The 21,837-nt window shown below is 60.1% G+C and overlaps 1 protein-coding gene across 6 annotated transcripts in view; it reads left to right on the plus strand.

The window, feature by feature from the left end:
* Positions 1-20,274, plus strand: part of PEMT (phosphatidylethanolamine N-methyltransferase) — an 85,718-nt gene extending 65,444 nt beyond the window's left edge. For all 6 annotated transcript variants that reach the window (XM_086686215.1, XM_086686209.1, XM_086686211.1 and 3 more), the window contains 5 exons: positions 435-550; positions 14,421-14,566; positions 17,122-17,233; positions 19,694-19,768; positions 19,976-20,274. In XM_086686215.1, coding sequence (XP_086542341.1) covers positions 435-550; positions 14,421-14,566; positions 17,122-17,233; positions 19,694-19,768; positions 19,976-20,033 — 507 coding nt within the window. In that variant the 3' untranslated portion in view covers positions 20,034-20,274. The remainder of the gene's footprint in view (positions 1-434; positions 551-14,420; positions 14,567-17,121; positions 17,234-19,693; positions 19,769-19,975) is intronic.
* The last annotated feature ends 1,563 nt before the right edge of the window (positions 20,275-21,837 follow it).

Genomic DNA, 21,837 nt, shown 5'->3' on the forward strand with positions numbered 1-21,837 from the left:
GGCGTAGGCGCTGGGTCTGTGATTCCCCCTTGGCCTCCCTTCGTTCGCCAGCTCCTGTGTGTGTCTCTGTCCGGCTGCTCCTTCTCTGTTTCCGTGTCATGTGCCAAGATTGTCGGGAATGTGTGTGGCGGGATGCTGGGTTTGGAGCAAGGCCCAGAGGCTGGTCAGAGCCCTGCTCTGGCTGGCGTGCGTCTTCTGATCCAGGTCTCTTTTTGCTGCTCGATGTGTTTGTTGTGTGCTTCCAGAAGGCCCTTGTGGTCCGTCCAGACGGGCTGAGATCCACACGCAGCCGCTGTATGCAATTCTCCCTCCTTGGAATGGGGGCTCCAGAGCTTTAGAGCACAGAGAGACCTGCTCCCCGCTTCCCCCTCGGCCCCGGGATTCTCCCCAGTGAACATCTTATGTTGCCTTATTCTCTCCTCTGCACCGTTTAGGTGGCGAGATGGGAACAGAGAACCCGCAAGCTGAGCAAGGTCTTCCGATCCCCCTACCTGGCCTGCTACTCCCTGGGTGCTGCCATTTTGCTCCTGAACGTCCTGCGCTCACACTGGTAAGCACTTCCCGGGCCGACAGACCGGATAAAGTCCATTTCCATCGGAGGCATCCAGGGCACCTGAGGGGGCAGCCCCTGCAGGCAGTGTTACGTGGGTCCATCCAGATACGGGGAGCATTGCATCCGAACGCAGTCACCCCCTCCCTCTCTGGGCCATCAGACTCCCATCCGCAGAGGAGTCCTCGTGGCCCCAGGAAGGCGACAGCGCCACATGCCTGGGGTGCAGGCACGGAGGAGCACCGCGGACAAGGCCAGGTGGTCCCCAGTCTCAATGTGTAGACCAAGCTGCTGCAGGAGTCCCCTCCAGGAAGTGTCAGGGCAGAAGGCAGGTGACACTTGGGGACTGAGCCTCACGCAGGCTTTTTACAGCAAGCTGCTCAGCTCATGTCTGGACCTGACGTGTTACCTTCCTGCCAGGGGAACTCATTCCAGATGATAAAGCGCTGCCCTCGGGCCTGGTGGCGGGAGCTGGTGCTGATGCTCAGACAGGAGGCGCGGTGCCCTGCAGGCCACCCCTGAGCCCGGGGTCCTACCTCCACTGCTCTGTGAGAACCGCTGTGGGCGCCACACTGGCTTGTGGACTGAACATGGCCCGTGCGGTGCTGGAAAAACTGAGCGATGTCACAGGAGAATTGCAAGGTCCGACTTGTCATGACAGATCAGAAGCCCTGGTGGCCCCGGCCCCCACGTGGGAGCGATCACTGGGGAGCCGAGTGGCGGCCGCTCGCCACGTTCCCCACGCCCTGCCTTCCCCTGTGGGCCCTGGGGAGAGGAGGGGAGGCGTGGGCGTGATGCCCCATTTGACTCGTGGCCTTTGCTTCTTTGCCTTTCCGGCTGCCTGTCGTCTCCTTACTTCCTCCACTCCAGGCCAGGCCAGGATGGCTATCCCAAGGGTCCTGGTCTTCAGAGAGGGCGTGGCCCCTGCCCTGGATTAAATGACACTGGAGACACTTCTCCAGAGAGGCCTTATTCCCCGCACAGAGGGGCAAGGGGCTTGGCTCGAGGCCCTGCCTAGGGTGCCTCCAGGCCTGCATGGCCCGTGTGCTGACCAGCTTCCAGGCCCTCTGACCCCAGGGAGCGTTTTCACATTTGTAGTCTCCGAGCAGAGAAGGGTTCCGTTGTACAGACGAAGAAAGTGAGGCTTGGCAGGAAGCAATGGTTTGTTCGAGGTTTTCCAGCTCACGGAGCCTGATGTGGGCGGGAGACCAGGCTGCTTCACGGAGGACAGCAGCTTAGGGAGAAAAGACCCCATTCACTTAGGAGGTCACACTGCCAGTGCGACCTTGGGCTGGGCTCATGGGTGTAGGAGGGGTCAAGGGAGGGGGGTTGGACCTGTTTGCCTACCCTTGCTGAGTGGGGTGTCGCCCCTTTAGATGGAAGGGGGCCCTGGGCTGCCGTCAGCTGGGCAGGAGTCAGTAGCACGTTTGAGCCCAAGCTGAGAGACCAGGCCCCCTCTGGCAGATGGGGGGCTTGCTTCTCTGTGAGCCCTGCCCCAGGGCTGCTCTCTGGATTCCAGGCACACACTCCCAGGGCCGGGAGGAGGGCCGGTCACTGTGGTGAGGCCGAGGAAGGGTAGAGGGCTGGAGAGAACTTGCCCTTGTCCTGGCTCCCTGGTCTCAGTGCATGCTGGGTCCCCACCAGGGCCTGCACGTGGCCCCGGGGAGGGCTTGGGCCCCACGGCCCTCAGCCCAGAGGCAGCAGGCCAGGTGTCTCCAGAAGCATCCGTCAGTGCCCTGAATTGCTACCATCCCCAAGCACCAGGCTCGGGCAGCCGTGCTGGGCTCCTGCCATGGCTCCTCACGCTTCACCACAACCCTTTGGGGGTGGGTATGGGAGCCCACGCGTCAGCTGGGGGCCAAGGCTGGGGAGCGGTTGAGCCAGGAGGCAAACCCAGCTGGCTCGGATGTGCTGGCCCCTCTCAGGGAGCCTGTCTGTGTCTCAGTGCCGACTTCCCATTTTCCTGACCACCTTGGTAACGGAGCCTCTGTCTCACCCCTTGCTCAAGCCGGTAACTTGGGAGGCATCCTTAACTGTTTGTTGTTATTTCCCTGCTCGGTCCAGCAGCACACCTAGGATCCCCCCTGGGGATCTATCCTGGATCTACCCTGGGATCTGGACTTGGGATCTATACCCTGGGTCCACCTCTGAGATCTACCCTTCTCCCTTCTTGTCTCTGGATTACGCGGCATGGAGGCCCTCGGGGATCCTGTGGGAACGGGCGTCAATTTGTGTCAGCCCTGCCTGGCACCCCCATCCCGCTCCCCTGTGCGGTAAAGAATGACACCCGGGTTCCTCACCTGGCCCCGGCCGTGTCTGGGTCACCTCCCCCTTTCCCCTGGCAGGGCCCCTTCCCTGACTCTTCCTGCTGCCTCATTTCTGTCGGGTCTGGCCTCTCCTCCTGCCTTAGCTCCTGGCATCCATAGCACCTCCCAGCTGCACCCTACGTGTGGAAGCCCCAGTGCGACGACCCGCTCCAGCCACTTGTTGGTCTCCGGGGCTCAGAGGGCTCAGAGGGCTCAGAGGGGCTCAGTGAGCACTCAGGCTCAATGCAGAGTGGACCGAGCCTGCCCTGGGAGGCCGGCTGAACCCTGACCCCGGAGAGAGAGGCCACAGGACGGCTCAGAGGCTCCAGTGCAGCCTGAACACTGAAGAGTGCACCAGACACGTAAACGAGTTGCTCGCTCCTTGGCCCTGTCCTTCTCTCCCCTGGGCCTCACTCACTCTGCTGCGGTCACAGTGCCAGGGTTACAGCGAGGTCTGGCTTTCCCTCCCACCGCGCTCACCCATGGGGACGTGGCTGCCTGGGATGCTGGGGGCGGGGAGAGAGGGTCTGGCCCAGACAGCCCACTCTTGGCCCTGACCGGCATGTGACCACAGGGCTCCTATGAAATGGGGGGCCTGCCTCCGTCACCTGCACATGCACCCCCGGTGATCCTTCGGTGTCCCTGGCCTGGCTGGGCACGGGCTGAGGTGGGGTGGCCCGTGGGGTTAGGTTGGGGAAGATTGTGGGGTCAGGCCACACCTGTGATGTGGTAGGAAAGAGGGAGCCAGGAGGGGTTCAGAGCCCGGGCAGTGAATTCACGTACCGGGTCGGGTTTTCAATTTGCAAGGGGCTACTTTGCCCTCCTGCGCTAACCTCTCTCACTGTGCAGCTGAGACGGACGTCCCTTTGGGTTCCCACTTGGAGGGGTGCTGAAGCAGGGAGAGGGAGGGAGAGGGGAAGGGATGTGGGGAAGGGAGGGGGAGGGGAAGGGGTGGGGGGAAGAGAGGGGAAGGGGCGGGGGGCGGGGAGGGAGGGGAAGGGGTGTGGAGGAAGGTGCCCTCCCAGCAGAGAAGCTGTGCAGGCGGCAACAGCCAATTCGTGTCTGCTCCGGTTACGAGACCCGCACTCCCCGTTGGCTGCTGGGCATGTTGGGGCCTCCTGTGCTGCCCACCAGCCTTCCTCTCCTGAGGGGTTCCTCCCTCAATTACTCGGAAAACTCAGCCGGCAGGGAGGCCCGAACAGGCTCCTTCCGAATTGTTCCGCAGCCCCGATCGTGGTGCAGTCCAGCCTTGTTAGCCACTCTCCAGCTTAACTGATTTTTCCCTTTGTTTTCTTCCCTGGGGAGCCTTTGCCCAGAGGGCCTGCAGACACTCTCACCCTTCGGAATGAATGAATGAGTGAATGGATGAATGAATGAATCCCATACCCTCTCTGTTCTGCCTCCCAACTAGTTGTTGAACTAGTTCAGGGGTTGGCAAACGGTGCCCCAAAGGCCCAAGCCCACTAGCCACCTGCCTTTTTACGTCTCACGAGCTCCTCTAGGTGCAGGTGGAATCAGACGGTATTTCCTCTTTTGCGTCTGGCTTATTTCACTTAGCGCAACATCCTCAAGGTTCGTCCCTGTAGGAACACGTGTCAGAATCTGCTTCACAATGCTAAGTGAAATGAGCTAGACACAAGGACTAACGGTGCCTGATTCCGCTCATATGTGGGATCTCGAAGCATCCAACTCATCGAACCAGAGAGTAGATGTGTGGGAGCCAGGCCCTGGGAGTGGGGGAAGTAGGGGGACATGTTGGTCAAAGGGGACAAACTTGGGGTTAGAAGACGAGTAAGTCCTGGAGATCTAATGCCCAGCATGAGGACTATATGCTTAATACCGTCTCGTATACTTGAAAGTTGCTAACAGAGTAGGTCTTAGAAATCCTCACTGCGCGCGCGCACACACACGACCACTATGTGAGGGGACGGAGGTGTAACCCACCTTATTTTGCTAATCATTTTATAACATGCGTACATGAAGTCATTGCGCTGTGTGCCTTAACCTCACGCAAGGGGATATGTCAATTCTATCTCAGTAAAACCAGTAAAAAAATAAAAGGATTCTCAATTTTTTTTCTTAAATTTTTTTTTTTTTTCTTCAACGTTTTTATTTTTATTTTTGGGACAGAGAGAGACAGAGCATGAACGGGGGAGGGGCAGAGAGAGAGGGAGACACAGAATCGGAAACAGGCTCCAGGCTCTGAGCCATCAGCCCAGAGCCCGACGCGGGGCTCGAACTCACGGACCGCGAGATCGTGACCTGGCTGAAGTCGGACGCTTAACCGACTGCGCCACCCAGGCGCCCCCTCAATTTTTTTTTTTAAAGACTACCCTTCCTTCTTGAGGCTGAATGATATTCTCTTATAAGCAGATGTCATGTTTTGTGTACCCATCTATCTGGGCACGGACTCTTGGGCCACTGTCACCTGTCGGCTCCCGGACTCATGCTGCTGTGGACGTGGGCCAGCCCCGCCCTTGATTCTTCCATACCTCGAAGAGCATACGGTAGTTCTGCGGTTGGCTTTTCTGGGGAACTGCCATACCGTTTCTCGCTGTTTGAGCTTCCCACCAGCCTTGTTCGAGGTTTCTAGTTTCTCCCCACCCTCGCCAGTGCCTGCTATTATTATTTCTTGATAATGGCCGTCCCTTTTTTTTTTTTTTTAATGTTTATTTATTTTTGAGAGAGAAGGAGCACAAGTGGGAGAGGGACAGAGAGAGAAGACGACACAGAATCTGAAGCAGGCTCCAGGCTCCGAGCTGTCAGCAGAGAGCCCCACGCGGGGCCCAAACCCACGAACCGTGAGATGGTGACCTGAGCTGAAGTCGGCCACTTAACCCACTGAGCCACCCAGGCGCCCCGATAATGGCCATCCTTAAGGGTGTGGACTGTTTTGATCTGTGTCCCCTGAGCGTTTTTTCACGTGCTTATTGGCCATCTGTCTATCTTCCTTTGAGAAATGTCTGTTCAAGTCCTTTGCTCATTTTTAAGTCAGGTTGTTGCCGTTGACTTGTATACACAGCTTCATTTTATTTTATTTATTTATTTTTTTTAATGTTTTATTTATTTTTGAGACAGAGAGAGAGAGCATGAACGGGGGAGGTTCAGAGAGAGAGGGAGACACAGAATCTGAAACAGGCTCCAGGCTCTGAGCTGTCAGCACAGAGCCCGATGCGGGGCTCGAACCCACGGACGGAGAGATCATGACCTGAGCCGAAGTCGGTCGCCCAACCGACTGAGCCACCCAGGCGCCCCACACAGCTTCATTTTAAATGGTTCTATAAGTGTCTACATGGTATCCCAGGTTTTGCCTCTCGGCCTACAAAGCTGAAAATATTTATTTTCTGGCCTTTTGTGAAAAAGTTTGTCAGCCCCTGGACTAGTGGGTGACTAAGATCCCTTCTAACTCAGATCCATAACTGTGTGATTTTCCGTGTCAGGTGTCAGCAAAGTTTTTCCGTAAGGGCCAGATTATAAGTATTTTTGACTCTGAGGGCCATGTGGTCTCTGTTGGAACTACTGGAGACAGCCCGTCAGCATGTAAAGAGTTGAATGTGACTGTGTTCCAAGAAAACTTTATTTACAAGCACAGCCAGCGGGGCCAGATTTGGCCACAGGCTGTGGTTTGCCAGCCCCTGCTCTCCATGAAAGGAAAGTCCCATTACTGCCTTTGGACATCCAGGTCCACCTGGAGGATGACGTCCGGGACCCTGGGAGACGGTGGGAGTCAGAGCAGACTCCTCTCCCAGGAGGGGTCACCCGTCCCTCACTGACCAGCTCCTCACCGAGTGTGTGGCCAAGCAGGGGATCCCGGGCTAGGGCAGTGACGGTCAGACCTTCACGCTTCATTCTAGGGAGCCAGTAGGAAGTGGGTAACGGAGGATCTGTGATGCCTGGATCAGGCAACTTCTCCGGCAAGAGCTAGAAGGCCCCAGGTCCCTGGTCTCCTGACAGGGGTGCCTCCTTCCTGCAGGCCCCCAGCCCAGCACTGCGGGTTCCTAGGAGACCAAGCAGACAGGGCCACCTTCAGACGTGTATACACCAGCGAAGACCTCTCTGGCTTATTCTTGCATCCGGGGCCTGGGAGAGCTGGGAGGAAGTCCCGCCACGTCCAGCTTCTTATAGATGATAGCTCCTCAGCTCTACCTTCTCCCTGGCTTCTCGGTACTGGTGTTGGTGTGGCCCGGGGTCTGTCTTCCGGGCCATGACTTTTCTCTTGGTTGGACTGGCCACCCCAGAAAGTTTCTGGGAGGAGAGAGAGGATGCTCACAGGCAGGACTGTTTTCTGTTCACCTTCCCCACCAGCAGGCTCTTTCCTTCCCTTCCGGCCCTTCTCCCACTGCCCTTGCCAGCTTGGTGATCGGGTGGGTGGGGCTTCCAGAAAGGCTGGTGAGAATCCTGGCAAGACCAGCTCCTGCCCGTAGCCGACAGCCCCCCCACATTATCCCGAGCACCCCTTTCCACACATGGCTTCATTTGATTCTTCGAGATGTGTTCTCTTTTTCTTTTGTCGTAAAATACACATAGCACGACACCTGCCACTTAGCCATTTTAGACTGTATACAGCTCAGTGACGTTTAGTACACTCGTAATGTTGCACAACCACTTTTGGCTAATTCCAGAACTTTTTCACCCCGAACGAAAACCCTGTACCCATGAAACACACGCCCCCTCCCCCCCCCCCCCACTTCACCCCAGGGCATTGGAAAATCTGAATTTGCTTTCCGTCCCTATGGATTTGCCTGTTCTGGACATTTCCAATGTGTCTGTTCTTATCTGTGTGGAAGCCACAGCTTCCGTGGTCGGGGCGGGGCGGGGGTGGGGGGGAGAGCAGCAGTGAGGCGGGGTGGGGGGCAGAGAGCACATACAGCACGTGCACGCAACTGAATGGAGCTCAGATCACGTGGCTGTCAAAGCCCTGGGCAGGGGTGGCAAGAGACCACTGAGCAGCGGGTCTGCTGGGTGGTCAGGGCCCCGTGGCCGCTGATGGGTGGCGGGGAGGCGGGGGGGGGGGGGGGAGGGCCAGGCATCCTCGTCAGCCGGTCTGCCCCAGCCGGGCAACCAGAAGTGGTCTGGGGGCCTCGGACAAGATGAGTAGACTCCTTATCTGGAGGCCATTAGCGCTGACCTGTTTGTGAAGGAGAGGGAGGCCTGACGGGCTGGGGGGCCTCTGTTGAAGTCCCCTCCCTGCTGGCTGCATCCACTGCACAGCCAGTCTCAGTGGGAGCCTGGTGGCCTGGAGCCAGGGTGGCGATGTGTGGACAGCCAGGCGGGGCCCGGGCTCCCCGGCGCTGGCACTACAATTGCCTACCTTCCGCCAGGATCGCGGCCTCACGGCAGATGTGCAGGTGCACAGGGCATCAGGGGGCCTCAGGTATATTGATCAGTCACTCAATGGAGCTGTATTCAGGACCCTTCAGAATTGCCCGAGGTCTGGTGAAAACAGGGACATGAAAGTATGGGGACAGCCGAGCAGGTGACTTCCACTCACAGCGTGGGGCGCACCTCCAGCAGAAACGGGGCTGGGGCCGGGGCCAGGGCACCTTCTCCCCCTCCGTGTGCTAGTTGCCCCGGGGGCAGGTGCACGGCGTGCACGGACTGGCCAGATTGGTGGGTGTCAGCACGTGTGGCTCTCTGTCCCTGTTGTCATCTGTGTGCCAGTCATTCCTGAATCCAGGGCCCTGCTGGAACCTCTCACAGGATGTGGACAGGGCAGGCCCGATGGGCAAGTGGCCACTCAAAGGCGCCAGCAAATGGGGCGGACGGGGACAGTTCACTGCAGAGGAGGGCTGTCAGAGGGTCCAGTGAGAGCAGGGCTGGAAAATGGGGTGGGGCCTCCCTGGGGCTCCCGGGCTGCGGGAGGACTCAGATCCCTTTTGCTGTAGGGCTGCGGTGCTCGGCTCCTAGTGTCCCCACTGCTGCCGGGAATGTGGTCCTCCCCACGGCACAGTGCTTTGACTTCTTCCAGGCCAGCGGGAAAAAGTCTCTTGGACTTCTCTCTGCCCTCCAGGCCCTCTGTGAAAGGTTCCCCAGTACATCCCCACCTGACCAGGGTAATCTCCTTTCCAATGAACTGTAATTACATCTGGAAATGCCCTCACTTAGCCCCATCAGGAAGTGATGCCTTGGTGTTCAGAGGGCAGTCCACACCCAGCGGGAGGAATTCTGCGGGCCGGTACTGGGGAGCCCCTTGGAGGCCTGCCCACCCCGTGGTGGAAAGGAGTTCTAGGCGGCGGGAACAGGAGGGGCAGGTGGGGTCAGCTTTAACTCTGCAGGCTGGGGAAGGGCCTTGGTTAGACGTGGGATATGGAGTGGAGGTTTCTCCAGGAGGAGGAGGCTGGGGCAGGAGGCAGGTGGAGACGGAGGCCAGAGCTGGGGAGGAGCCAGAGGTCCACGCAGACTCAGGGTCCTGTGATGGGGCAAGTGACTGATGTGGGAATGAGGGGGTCCCCTCAGACACCTTTCATCTCGAATGCCTAGAGTTCTGTGTATCCTGCCTGGGCCCAGGGGAGCTGTGGGTGGGGCCTGTGTCGGGACCTTTGGAAGCAGAGGCCTGAAGCCCCTCAGTGCAGGTGGGAGAGCTGGAGAACTGGCTGCTGACCAGGAGGGGGGCCGGGGAGTCTGGGTTAGGCTACTCTGAGGCACACGGGGCCTGGCTGTTGGATTTCGAGGACACTGCATCTCAACAGGTTAGGTCCAGATATTGGGGTCAAGGCCCAGGTAGTGGGGGCCGAGGACCTCCAGCTGGCAAAAGCAAAAATAAGGCAAAAATAGGGCCCTGCCCCCAGCACCACCGCCTGCCCACCCCTCTGCCCCCTGAGGCCCACTAAGAGGCTGGTTGTCGCCTGGGCTCCTCCCCTGCCCCACCCCGCCAACCGCTCTGTTTCCTGACTTGTAAGATAAGACAGACCCTCTCTTGGCTCTGATGGGTTTTGGAGACACTCTGAAAAGGTGCCGTGTTCATTAAATGTGCGGGATCAGTACAGCATCATAGCCCTGAATCCTAGGCACCTGATGACTTTTCAAGGGGTTACGTAGGAGAACATTTTTGTTTTGTTTTGCTTTAGCACTTGTAGGTTTATTTTATTTTATTTTTTTAAAGATTTCTTTTTAATGTTTATTTATTTTTGAGACAGAGAGAGACAGAGCATGAGCAGGGGAGGGGCAGAGAGAGAGGGAGACACAGAATCCGAAGAAGGCTCCAGGCTCTTTGAGCTGTCGGCACAGAGCCCGATGCGGGGCTCGAACCCATGAACCCCGTGAGATCATGACCTGAGCCAAAGTCGGATGCTTAACCGACTGAGCCACCCAGGCGCCCCTTGTAGGTTTATTTTAATGTGGATTAGAAAAAAAATAAGTCCGCGCACCAGACGCCAACGTTCATGAATCGTTTTGCTCAGCGTGGCTGGACCCTGAGGAACGCGCTAACCTAAGCCTGAAAGGTAGACTGTGAAGTGAATCGCCGTTCAGGTTCGCCTGGAGAACACGTGAGGGCGTCCTTGAAGGGCTGAAGTTTGTCAGCGCTGGTCAGTTGCAGACAGACATGGCCACCAGCCGGTCTCTTGGCCGAGCCGGGTGCCTGGGTTGTGGTGGGGACACAACGGGCTGCGACACCCTCTCTCCGCCTCCACTCTGGGTTCCGGGATTTCAGGGGAGCAGAGCACAGACATCCTCAAGTCACACGGGTGACCGAAAGCTCAATCCAGGTTTTAAAAATAGAACCCGAGACAAATGAATGAGTCTCTCCACTCCCACCCCCCGTGCAGAATATTTCCAAAGGAAATTGCCTCCTGTTATTTCATTCTATTATGAAGCGTGGCTCATAGAGCCACTCATCCCTGCATTAATTTTCCATAGGGAATGGACTGTGCCTTCCCGGCTTAATGGAGGATCTAGAACACGACGGATCACCTGACTGGGGCCGGGCCCTGCCCTTCCAGGAAACCTGACGCCTGTGGTCCCAGAGAGCCCGTGGGCCGGGCAGTGCACAGGGCATCTGCATAGAACCCTCGGGAAGGGCCTTGCCCGCTTTCTCTGCTGACCCCAGAGAGAATGGGCTGCAGAGCTTTGCGGGGAGTGGGTGCTGAAGGAGCTTGGAGGGTGCTTTCCGCTGGCCCCTTCTCTTCCTCTCTTCCCACTGGAGAAGGCACGGAAAAGGAGCCACACGTGGACAGAGGCCCGGGTCCAGTCTTGGGCAGCTGCCCAGCCGCTTCAGGGCCTTCTGCCCATCACTGGCCCTAGATCTTCCCTTTGTTAGGAATCTCCATCTGCTTCCAAGCAGATGGCTTCTCCTGCAGGGTCATCCCCCTGGGAAGCTGCTTCAGGCCAGCACGTCAGCGAGAAGTTTCCATTTTCATCGCTGCCTTTGCGGCATGCGCTCAGAGCCAGGCGACTCACGGGCTTCTTGGAGGATATGAGTGAATTCTGGTGGAGGAACCAGAGCCAGCCCAGCGCGGAGCCTGAAACCGAGGCCGGATTCTCTGGAACCCCGTATCGGTCCCCTCTGGGCGGTGGCTGGGCTCCCTCGGCCCCCTGGGCCCCCAGTACTTGCCCTCCTGCTGCAGTAAGCTGACGATGTCCCCTGCTCTGCTCCTCCCCGCCAGTGACTTCCCACTCACCAGAGCACATTCCAGACGACCCCAGGGCGCGTCTCTTCCGCAGGCTGCTTTCACACCGAGCTCCTGAGCTCCCGTGCTGGGCTCTGCCCCCAGCCTCTGCCTGGGCTGTTCCTCTTTCTGGAATTCTCTCTCTGCCCTTCTCCTGATGAATTTCTTCATTGGATCCCAGCTTGAGCCTTGCCGTGGCCTCTCCTAGGCCCGTCAGGTGTGCCCGCCCGTCCCGTGGCGCCTGGTGCTTCATCACACGGTGTCACCCTGCGTTCACACCTCTGTCCTTCCCACTGTCCGCAAGCCCCATAGGAGAGCCCGGCATGTCTCACGCTCACCAGAGTGTGCACAGACATCGGTTGCAGCTCCACACAGGGCGATGAGGGGTTACCATCACCATCTACAGAGGCAAAAGCCAAGGTTCGGGGCACCCAAGTCTGAAAATCGGTGCCGCTCTTTGCCAGGGGCTCTTTTATTGGGCTGCCATAAGGTGCCCCCCCCCCCCCCAGAGCACTCGAGGCAGATGGGTACGCTGGGCTGGCCAGGGGGTGCCCGCTCTGCCTCATTTCCCTTGGTTTGGGGGCCAGGGGGCACCCCAGGCAGGGCGGAGCAGGTGCTAAACCTGCCAGGGGCCAGGCGGGGGGTGGTTCACTCGAGCCCACAAGAGCACAGAGGCCTGAGCATCACCCCCACCCACCCACGTACATACTCCGTCTCTGCTGGGTGTGCAGGTGAGCCCCACTCGGGGTGGGGCGGTCAGCCTTACCAGAGCCCGCGCCCTCCTACACACAGGAGAGGTGGGGAGGGTGCGGAGGCTGGGCGGGAAGCTGCCTGTTCCATGGCCTCAGCTGCTGGGTCTGCAGGGCTGAAGGTGTGCCTGCGTCACGGGGCTGCCCAGAGGGTGAGGGCTGCTGGTTTCCCAGAAAGTCAGGTGAGGGCAGAGAGGGGTGGGGCATGGGTGTGGTGACCATGGACAACAACAGGGTGTGCGTGACCCTGAGCCAATCCCAGCGGCTTAGCCTGGACCTTCGGGGTGACCCTGAGCCTGGGCAGCAGAAGGCTGAGGGAGGGCAGTGGTGGGTGGAGAGCCGGGGGTGTGGGCAGCGTGACCGGTGTATAGGTGTGCTTTGACATACGTGTGCCGCTGTTTGACAGGTCACCATGCGGGCCTCTGTGTGCAGCGGGAGGGGAGGTAGTGGGTAGCGGGTGCTGCTTTTCCTTCAGTTGATGTGAACCATAACCCGTCCCGTCTGGTGCGTGCTAGGTGCCTGGGAGATACTTGAGCGAAGCAGAAGCAGCCTCTGTTCTCTAAGAGCTGAAAGTAGTTGGGGAAGAGAGTTCGAAGGGGGTGGTTTTTTAGCTCAAATAAGGATGGTTATAATAATTTGAATTTCCCAGTGGAATGAATGAGTGAGGATGGTGAATTTGTTCTGCTTGAAAGAGACTTGCAAACAGAGGTACCTTGTGACGGATGGATAGATACAGGATAGACTGATAGATGGATGCATGGGTAGATGGATGGGTGAGTGGATGGATGGGTTGATGGAGGGATAGATTGATAGATTGAGGGATGGAAGGATGGGTGGAAGGATGGATGGATGGAGGATAGACTAATGGATGGGTAGGTGGATGGACAGATGGATGGATAGATAGAGGATAGTTGGATGAATGGATGGATGGATGGATGGATGGATGGACAGATGGATGGAATGATGGATGGACAGAGGATAGACTGATGGATGAGTGATGGGTGGACGATGGAAGGATGGGTGGGTGGATGGATGGATGGATGGAGGATAGACTAATGGATGGGTAGGTGGATGGATGGAAGGGTGGATGGATAGAGGCTAGACAGGTGGATGGATGTGTGGGTGGGTAGGTAGATAGTGAGCTGCCCAGCTAAGAGGTACCTGGTAAAGAGTGAGTACAAGCAGTTGTCCTGCATGAGGCAGGAGAGCCCCATGTCTGTTCTGAGTGTTAGGATCATGGGGGAGTGGGAAGTATATGTTAGTGGTCCACGCATGCACTTGCTCCCACACACATCCTTTCCTTTGAGTATGCCCCCCCCAGTGCCAGCTCCCCACTAGTGAGGCAGACCCTGAACCTTGCTTCTATGCATTACCATGAGCCCAGTCACTTTGCCCTGCCTGCACCATACCTTCCCATCTTCAGTAGCCAGTTGGAGAACCTGAACTTCCAAACCCACGAGCCAGTCCCTTCCCCCCTGTTTTCATCACTTGCCATTTAACAAGGCCTCCAATGGCTTGGCCCCAAAAGGAGCTTGGTGGGGGCACTTCAGAGGTGAAAGGAAGGCATTAAGGGGCCTCTGAGGTGCCACCTGGGATGCAGCCAGCCCTGCCCAGGGACTGTGGAGGCCGCAAAGGGGGCAGAGTGTGCCCCAGGCTTCTGGGCACTGTGTCCACTCTAGGGGCGTGCGATGCCACCACCACACGCACGCTCTGCCAAGTGCAAGGGCACGTGGGCACAGCCAGGGGCATGCATCTTTCCTGTTTTGAGCCACATTTGCCTCTGAAGTACTGGTTCTAACTGGACAGGCATCAGAGTTTGCAAACTGGTGGTCTCTGGGCTGAATCGAGCCCACTGTCACACGGGAGTCTAAAGCAGTTGTCATTGTTGCCTATTTCTAATAATCAGAGTATTTTACATACAAGTCATGATTTCTGGCTTCTTAAAAAATAAAAAAATTTAGGAGGGCCCAGGCTCCTCATTCTGGTCACTGGTGGCAGGAGGGGGATGGGGGCTGCAGGGGCAGGATGGTGCTCTCCAGGAGCACCGCAAGCCACCTGCAGCCTACCTCACTCATTTGGGTCACCGGCCTGGCCCCAGCAGGCTCCGAGACCCCTGGACTGGCTATTCTGGGGGTCACCTGGGAGACAGAGGGGGGCAAGGCTGGGGGAGCCCCTCTCCCCGGCAGTGATCTCCTGACTCTCCCCCCAGCTTCACGCAGGCCATGCTGAGCCAGCCCAAAATGGAAAGCCTGGATAACCCCACGGCCTACCGCGTAGGCCTTGCGCTCCTGGGAATAGGCAGCACGTTTGTGCTTTCCAGCTTCTTTGCACTGGGCTTCACCGGGACCTTCCTAGGTAAGACCCCGAGGACTGGGGGGCACGAGCAGACGTACCCTGGGCTCAGTGGGGAGCAGGGGCTGGGTGGCCAACCTCCCTGCCCTCTGTGACATCTTTGTGGGGTGCACGGGTGGACCTCACCACCTTCTTGCTCTGCCACTAACTCTGGGGCTCAGGGCGCCTTCCCTCCACCAGGCCTCTGCCTGGTCAGCTTGGGAAGCTGGGCTCTCCTATCTCATCCAGCTGGTCGGCCGCCAGGCCAGGTGGGATTTCCGCTGGCTGCATTTGGGCCCCAAGCCAGGGCTGGTGCGGGTCTGGATCGGGTGTGGCATAAGGGGGTGCCGTTCCTGCTCTGCATTTCCCACTGCCTACGGCTCAGGTGCTTTTGGGCCGGGAGCCCAGTGCTGGCCTAGCTAGAGGTCCTCATGACCTCAGCAGCTTCTAGCAACTTGGAAGCCCAAGGAAGAGAGCAGCCGGGGAGGCTGGAAGAGCAAGGGCAGTCTTGGGGCCAGGAACGGAAAGGAGGCGGCGGCCCACAGAGGGGGCCCAGCAGGCAGCCGGCATGTGGGAGGTACCCACCCCTCTGATGGGCTGATCTGGGGGGTCCCGGATCCTCGCCAATCTCAGCCCCCAGCCCACTTCATAGACCTGGCCTCAATTTCCTCCAGTGCCCAGGGATGTCCCCGGCACCCTCCTGGCTTGCCTGGGTCTCTCTATCCATAGTCGCCTGGGGCCCCGGGGTACTGCGGGCTGCACCGGGGAGCCTGCAGCTCTGAAGGAGCTTGTGTTCACAGGCGGACGAGACCTCCGGGAGCGGCGTGTGCAGGAGGCCTGTGCCGAGGCCCGGCCTGGGCCTGTTGGGCACCTGTGGCAGTGGGGCCCGCGGGTGGTTTAGCGCCTCATGCTCAGGCCAGAGCTTTAGGGTGCCCGGTGCTAGGGGAGGGGCACGCAGGCAGGAACCTGGGAGGAGAAGGTGGGAGCTCCTGGGTCTGCCAGGTGGGGGGTGGGGCACTGGGCCAGTGGGAAGGAGGCCTGGGAGCAAATAGCAAGTTCCGGGACAGGGTGGCAGGCAGGTTGGCCGGCGTGTGTGTGGGGGGCGGGGGGAGGGGTGGGGGTGGGGTGGGGGGGTGGTGGCGGGGGTGGGGGGAGAGGCAGTCAGGCGAGGGCTGGAGGTCGGGTGGGGGCCACATCACATGTGTCCCCTAAGGCCATGCAGGGGCCTGAGGCTTCACTCCTGGGCACGTGGAGGCCATAGGAGGGCTTGGAAAGATCTCATCCCAGCAATGAGGAGGTTGGACTGGCTGGATAGTGAGGTGGGGACAGGGAGGAGGTGGGGATCACGGTGTAGGCCTCACAGAGCCGGGGCCAAGGGCCACAGAGGGAGGGGGGCCGCCGTCCTGTCCAGCCCAGGTCCTGGAAGACCAGGAGTGAACAGCCCCGTGGCATGCGGGCCTGGCACAGGTGTGGGCACAGAGCTGGGAAGGAGCCGGTGGAGCCCCGGATAGCGTGCGGGGCAGGACCTGGTCAAGGCCGTGTGAGGCGAATCGCCCAGAGGAGCCAGGCAGGGTGGGCGGGCAGTGGGAAGGAGCCTGACAATAGCAGTCACCGGCGGCACACCGCCACCCAGAAGAGACGGCCGGAAAGTGCCGCTGGGCTCTGGATGTAGGGCACAGCGGCCACTTCCCTCCTGTGAGTCAGCCCCAAAGCGGGTTTCTGTGCCATCCGCCTCCAGGCCCGCAGCCCCATTTCCTGCCTCCTGGGAAGAAAGCCTTCCGCAGCCCCCGGGCAGCTCCTGTGCCCCCGCACCCTTTGTTCCCAGACAGCGGACTCCTCTGCCTGCCCCTGCCCTGCTTCTGCCTCGGATGAACAGCACCGTGCCCGTGGCGGTGTGGGCTGCCTACCGGCCAGTGCCAGAGACCATGTCCCTGGGCCTCTTGGAGCGGCCTCAACGTGAGGCCTCGTCACCATGTCTCGGAGGGGTGGAGGATAGGCCTGTCCGGGGTCGGCCATCTGATGGTCACGCTCTCCACCGCGACCGGCTGCTCTGGGCTGGCTGCAGGCCGTGGTGGGCAGCTGGGGTGGAGAGGCAGAGCAGGCCCCCCGGATCCCTGGGGTGGGAGGAGCTCACCCAGGCCCCTACTGGGTGAGAAGGGAGGATCTGGGGGCAGAAACACCGGGTAGCAGGCAGGGAAGGGCCTCTTGCAGGAGGTGACATCAGCTGAGGGAGAAGTGCCGAAGGAGGAAAGATGCTCACTAGACAGAGCAGGGAAAGGCATCCCAAGCAGAGGGAACAGCATGTGCAAAGGCACAGGGGAAAGGAGCAGATGGGGGTGTGGGAAGGCTCAGTGCCTTAGCCCTATCAGGACCCTGTGCCCTGTGAGGTGTCTGCATGCTGGTGACCCGAGTGGACCCACTGCTTGGGGTGTCCCTTGACCCAGTACGCTGTACAACCTGCTCCTTGGCTGGGCTGGGGCCTCCTGGAGGGCAGACCCGTGGTGCCCACCCTGGGGGCCTCCCTCAGTAACTGCGCAGCCAGGCTGTGACCCTCCGGTCCTGCCCCAACTTGTCCACAGGCGATTACTTCGGGATCCTCATGGAGGCAAGAGTGACCACATTCCCGTTCAACATCCTGGACAACCCCATGTACTGGGGCAGCACGGCCAATTACCTGGGCTGGGCCATTATGTGAGTATCGGGCCTTCCTGCCCGCCCTCCCTGCCTCCTGAGGAAGACGGGCCAGCCTTCTGTCATCTGTGGAGCCGAGGTGTTCCTTGGGACTTTCTTCTCCATGGAAACAAACAACATCCTAGAACACGGGTTAGCGAACTTTCTCTTGAAGGGCCGGAGAGGCGGGGCTCCCAGGCCATAGGCAGAGCTCGGATGCTCAAAAGCAGCCGCGAGCCAGTAGGTAAATGAATGGCTGTGGTTGGGGACCAACACCGCTTCATTCTTGGACACTGTAATTTGAATTTCATAGAATTGTCATGTGTCGTGAGATAGTCTACTCTCTCTTTTTTTTAACCATTTAAAAATGTACAAATCATTCCTGGCCCACACACCACAGACTGCCAACCCTGTCCTGGAACATTAGGGCTGGCAGGTCCTGAGTGACCGCCAGGGTTCATGCTTCACCTTCACGCTGTCCAGAGGCCCCAGGCGGGGAGGCATAGGGGGCGCTGTGCGCTCTGGGCCTCAAACCACGCCCCCTCCGGAGCACTTCCTGTTTGTCTATTTTCTGCGTTAGGGCTTCTTTACGTGGACAGTTTTTCAGTAGAAAGCGTTCTGCTTTTATTGGACGCTCGAAACCACGTGCCTAGAAGACCAGAAAGGTTCCAGGACATCAAGGGACGAGTCTCAAATGGTGGCGTGTCGGGAGCGGGATGTTTCCTCGCGACCCCTGCCTTCAGGTGCAGCCCAGATCGGAGCGCTGGGCTCTGAGCGCAAGGCGCTAGAGGGGGACCTGTGGGTCAGGCAGGAACCTGTCCCTCTGCCCCAGCCCAGCCCCTCTCACCTGACTCAGGCAGTGGGAAGGTTCCATGCCCCTAGATTCACTCAGGCCACAGAACGTCTCCCTAGGACCCACCCTGCAGCCTCTTGATTCCCCCCCGGGGCCGGTGCACCCAACATTCCCTCCCTTTTCCCTTCCTTTCGTCTGAGAGCTCCTTAGAGATGCGCCATCGCCTGGGGCTGCCAGACGCTGACCCGGCAGGGCTGCTCCAGGCCTCCTGCAGCCTATCTGTCTCCCACCAGGGGCCCCACGGCTGGGGGAGCCCTGGTGGGCCCGGGGCAGCAGGATTCCTGGGGGCACTGGGCACCGGGGCCTCCTGCTGTCTCCGGGCCTCCACCTTCCCAACCCCCTAGCCCGAGTGGGACACCCCAGTCCCCAAGGTGCACAGCCGGTTCCCTAGGGCCAGCCCTGCCATCACCTCAGGCTCGGGGCCAGGCATGTGGGTCAGTCTGGACCTCAGCCTCCCAGTCTGCAGAAGGAGAGGATCCTTTCTACGCAGGGCTGTTAGGGTGTCAAGGTCAAGAGTGTGAGAGCACGTGGAAAGTGGGGAAGTTTCGTGTGGGTGTAATGGAGAAGGGGTACCCGCTTGGCTCACGCTCCAGGGCCCAGTGTGGGGGCTGTCCCGGGGGGTGCAGGCCCCTGCCCCCTGGCCCCATCCTCCTGGGCCTCCTCCCCAGCTCCTCGGGTGCCTGACTTTTGGGTGGGGAGGCTCTGCTCACTCCAGAAAAACAAACCAGGGCCCGTGAGTAAAGCTCCCGGAGGGCAGCTTTCATTTTAGCCCCAGAAGGGTCTCTGGGGTTGGCATCTCCACCCGGCAGTGGTGAGGGGCGGCAGACCCCTTGGCCCTGCAGGACGATTGGAATCGAGTCCACAGAATGGAGGGTGGGGCCTTCGCTGTCCCTGCTGGAGCACCCAGACAGAGAGACAGGGTGAGGCCCTGGGCGGAGGAGAGTGAGCAGGGCAGAGGGTCTCCGCACGGTGCACACAAGTCCCGGGGCCCCCAGCCTGGGACTTCCGTGAAGGAGGTAGAGCGGGGGTCACAGAGCCCACCTGGGGCCGTGTTCCCTGCTGGCTCCCCGGCTCTGTGTGGCCCCATGAACTAGTTTCCCTCTCTCCTCCCGGCCATCTGGATGCTGTAGCCCGGCCCCTGTGGAGCCTCTGGGATCAGAGGTAACGGGAAAAAGCGGGACCAGCTGGACAGCAGATGCACCCAGGCTCCTCCGTGTGGCGGTCACCGGCAGGGAGCCTGTGAAGGGCCCCCTGGACCCTCCACATGCAGCTGGGGGTTGGGGGGCCCTGGACCCGTTTCTAGAAAACACCCTGAGAACACTGTCACTGGAGGGCAGTCATAGCATTTGTCCCCCCCCCCCCCCCCCCCGCCAGAACATCGTCCTCTGCAGAAAAGGACATGCTTGGCCACTCGGGCAAGTCTGAGAGGCCGGATGTTCTTGTCATCCCTGCTGCGTCCTGAGCCGGGGGCCGGGGACATGAAAAAAGGGAGCGTGGGCCCCCCTTGGAGGACCGAGCCCTACCAGACAGGCGGTCAGCCGGCGGTCATCGGGTCAGGACCAGGACGGCGGGGGCCCTGGTCCGAGAGAGAAGGCCGGGCGCGGGAGCTGATAATGTGTTCTCCGCAGGCACGCCAGCCCCACCGGCCTGCTGCTGACTGTGGTTGTGGCCCTCATCTACATGGTCGCCATCCAGTACGAGGAGTGAGTAGGCCCGCCGTCACACATGAGGAGTGTGACCGGCCGAGCGGCCGACAGGAAGCTCAGAGCGGACCCAGTGGGGCCTGGGGGGCCGGGCAGGCGGTGACGCGGCAACCCGGGCCTCCTGTCCACGCTGCCGTGGGGGGCACGGCCTGGGGCGGTGGCATCACCCCCGAGACCTGCTGATGGAGCCCCTCCCCCTCCCCACAGGCCCTTCACCGATCAGATCTACCAGCAGAAAGCCTCCTCGTCCCGCAAGAGGAGCTGACCGGGCCTGCGGCCACTTCACTGAGGGTCTGCCGCCCCGGCCTGCCCCGAGTGCCAAGCCCTGCGGTGGGGAGCAGAGCGACTGGCCGCGGCTCCGTGTTTGTGCCTGATGAGGGCCGCTCAGTGCCTTGGAAACCTCTGCCTTGGGGGCCCTGGACATGCTGCCGTTTGGCCACTGAGCCCCCAGCCCCGCTGCCCCCAGAACATCCTAACTCAACAATAAAGGCACCCTGACGCCAGCATCCCCTTGGGCTCTCTGTCTGGCCAGGTGGGGATGGGGAAGGAGTTTGGGGCTCCTGGGAAGGGAGCATTCCCCTGAGGGCTCCAGGCCAGGCTGGTGTGGCCCTCCTTCGGCCTGAAGCCTCTCAACCCTGAGGCCAGCATCACCATCCGCACTCGGCAGGGCAAGGACTTGCCCAGATGTTTGAGCTTCCTGTGCCTCCCGTCTCACCCCCTGCCCCAGCACCCCGTCTTCCGTCCCTTTCCTTTGGGGAGCCTGCCCAGCCTCCAGGTGGAGGTGTCCTCATACCACCCAGCAGCCCCACACGCCAAGGAGCTCCCAGCCTCTGTGAGCTGCCGTCAGAGACTGAAACACATTATGCTGAAAATGTAAATGGTGACATGATGGTACATTGGTGGGGGTGGGAGCCTGTCGTCGGCCAAGGAGATCGGGGCGGGGGGCCCTCTGAGGAGGGGACATTTGAGCTGAGACCCAAAGGAGCAGAGGGAGCAAATGGGAGGATTCCAGGCAACGAGAAGGGTGAATGCAAAGGCCCTGTGGTCAGAACAAGCAGCAGGCTGTGAAGGACCCAGCTAGTGAGGAGCATCAGCCAGGAGGTGCTGGGCCCCGCGGGGTCGGGCCAATGAGCGGGCCCAGTTGGCAGCCCCCTGGGGCATTTCCAGAAAGCTGGGCTGTGACCCTCATGCTCTCTGAACCCCAAGCCGCCAGGTCCAGCCCAGATGAGCTGGCCTTGGAGACACCATCCTTGTGCGGTGATCTGAGGGCTAACAGAAAAGCCCAAATGTGGTGACAGTGCAACCCCCTTTGGCCTATGAGGGGCCTGGCACTGGATGGAAATATCATGCCCCTGAAGGCTGACGTGGAACGGGCTGTGGGGAGGGACCAGTGAGGCCAACGTGCTCCCCCAGAGCTGCTAGCAACGCTTGAGCCTGGAGGGGGAGGGGAAGGGCCGGGCCGGCTGGACCTCGGACATTCGGCATGCACCTGCTCTGGGGCCCCGCCCCTCACTGGCTGTATCTCGAGACTCCCACACGGGCTGGGGTCACCCCCGTCTGGCAGCATAGGCTCGGTGACCTGTCCCGGGGGCGCAGGTCTGTCCCACCCCGAGCTCACGCTCCCTCTCTCCCGCTGAGGCGGGAGGCGTCGAGGAGAGGTGGGGGATCCCAATGCCGTGGGGTCGGGGTTCCCGGATGGAACCGGAGGTCCTGGGCCCAGCACCCAAGTCTCCCTTCACCCCCCCCCGCCCCCGGGGTGAACTCAGCATCTCTGGTTAATGCTGACATTTCTCTCCTAATCCCTCGTGAGCCTCAAATCACCAGAGGAGCAGGCCATGTGATCACGTGGGGCCTGTTGGTCAAGCCTGGCTGTGGAGTCTAGTGGACAGGGCTGGCCGGCCCCTCCTCCTGGCCCCAGGCTTACCTGCAGGCCGCCAGCCCTCCAAGGACACAGGATCGGCCTTTCCCTCATTCGTGCTGGGAAACTGCCGTGAGCCCAGACTCCACCTGCCCACGGGCTCTTAAAGCCCCAGCCCCCCACTCTGTAAAGGGGCCACCATAGCCATGCC

The sequence above is a fragment of the Puma concolor genome, chromosome E1 (genome assembly GCF_028749965.1).
Source record: "Puma concolor isolate L17-30 chromosome E1, mPumCon1.1.hap2, whole genome shotgun sequence".
In the NCBI taxonomy this organism is placed as follows: domain Eukaryota; kingdom Metazoa; phylum Chordata; class Mammalia; order Carnivora; family Felidae; genus Puma; species Puma concolor.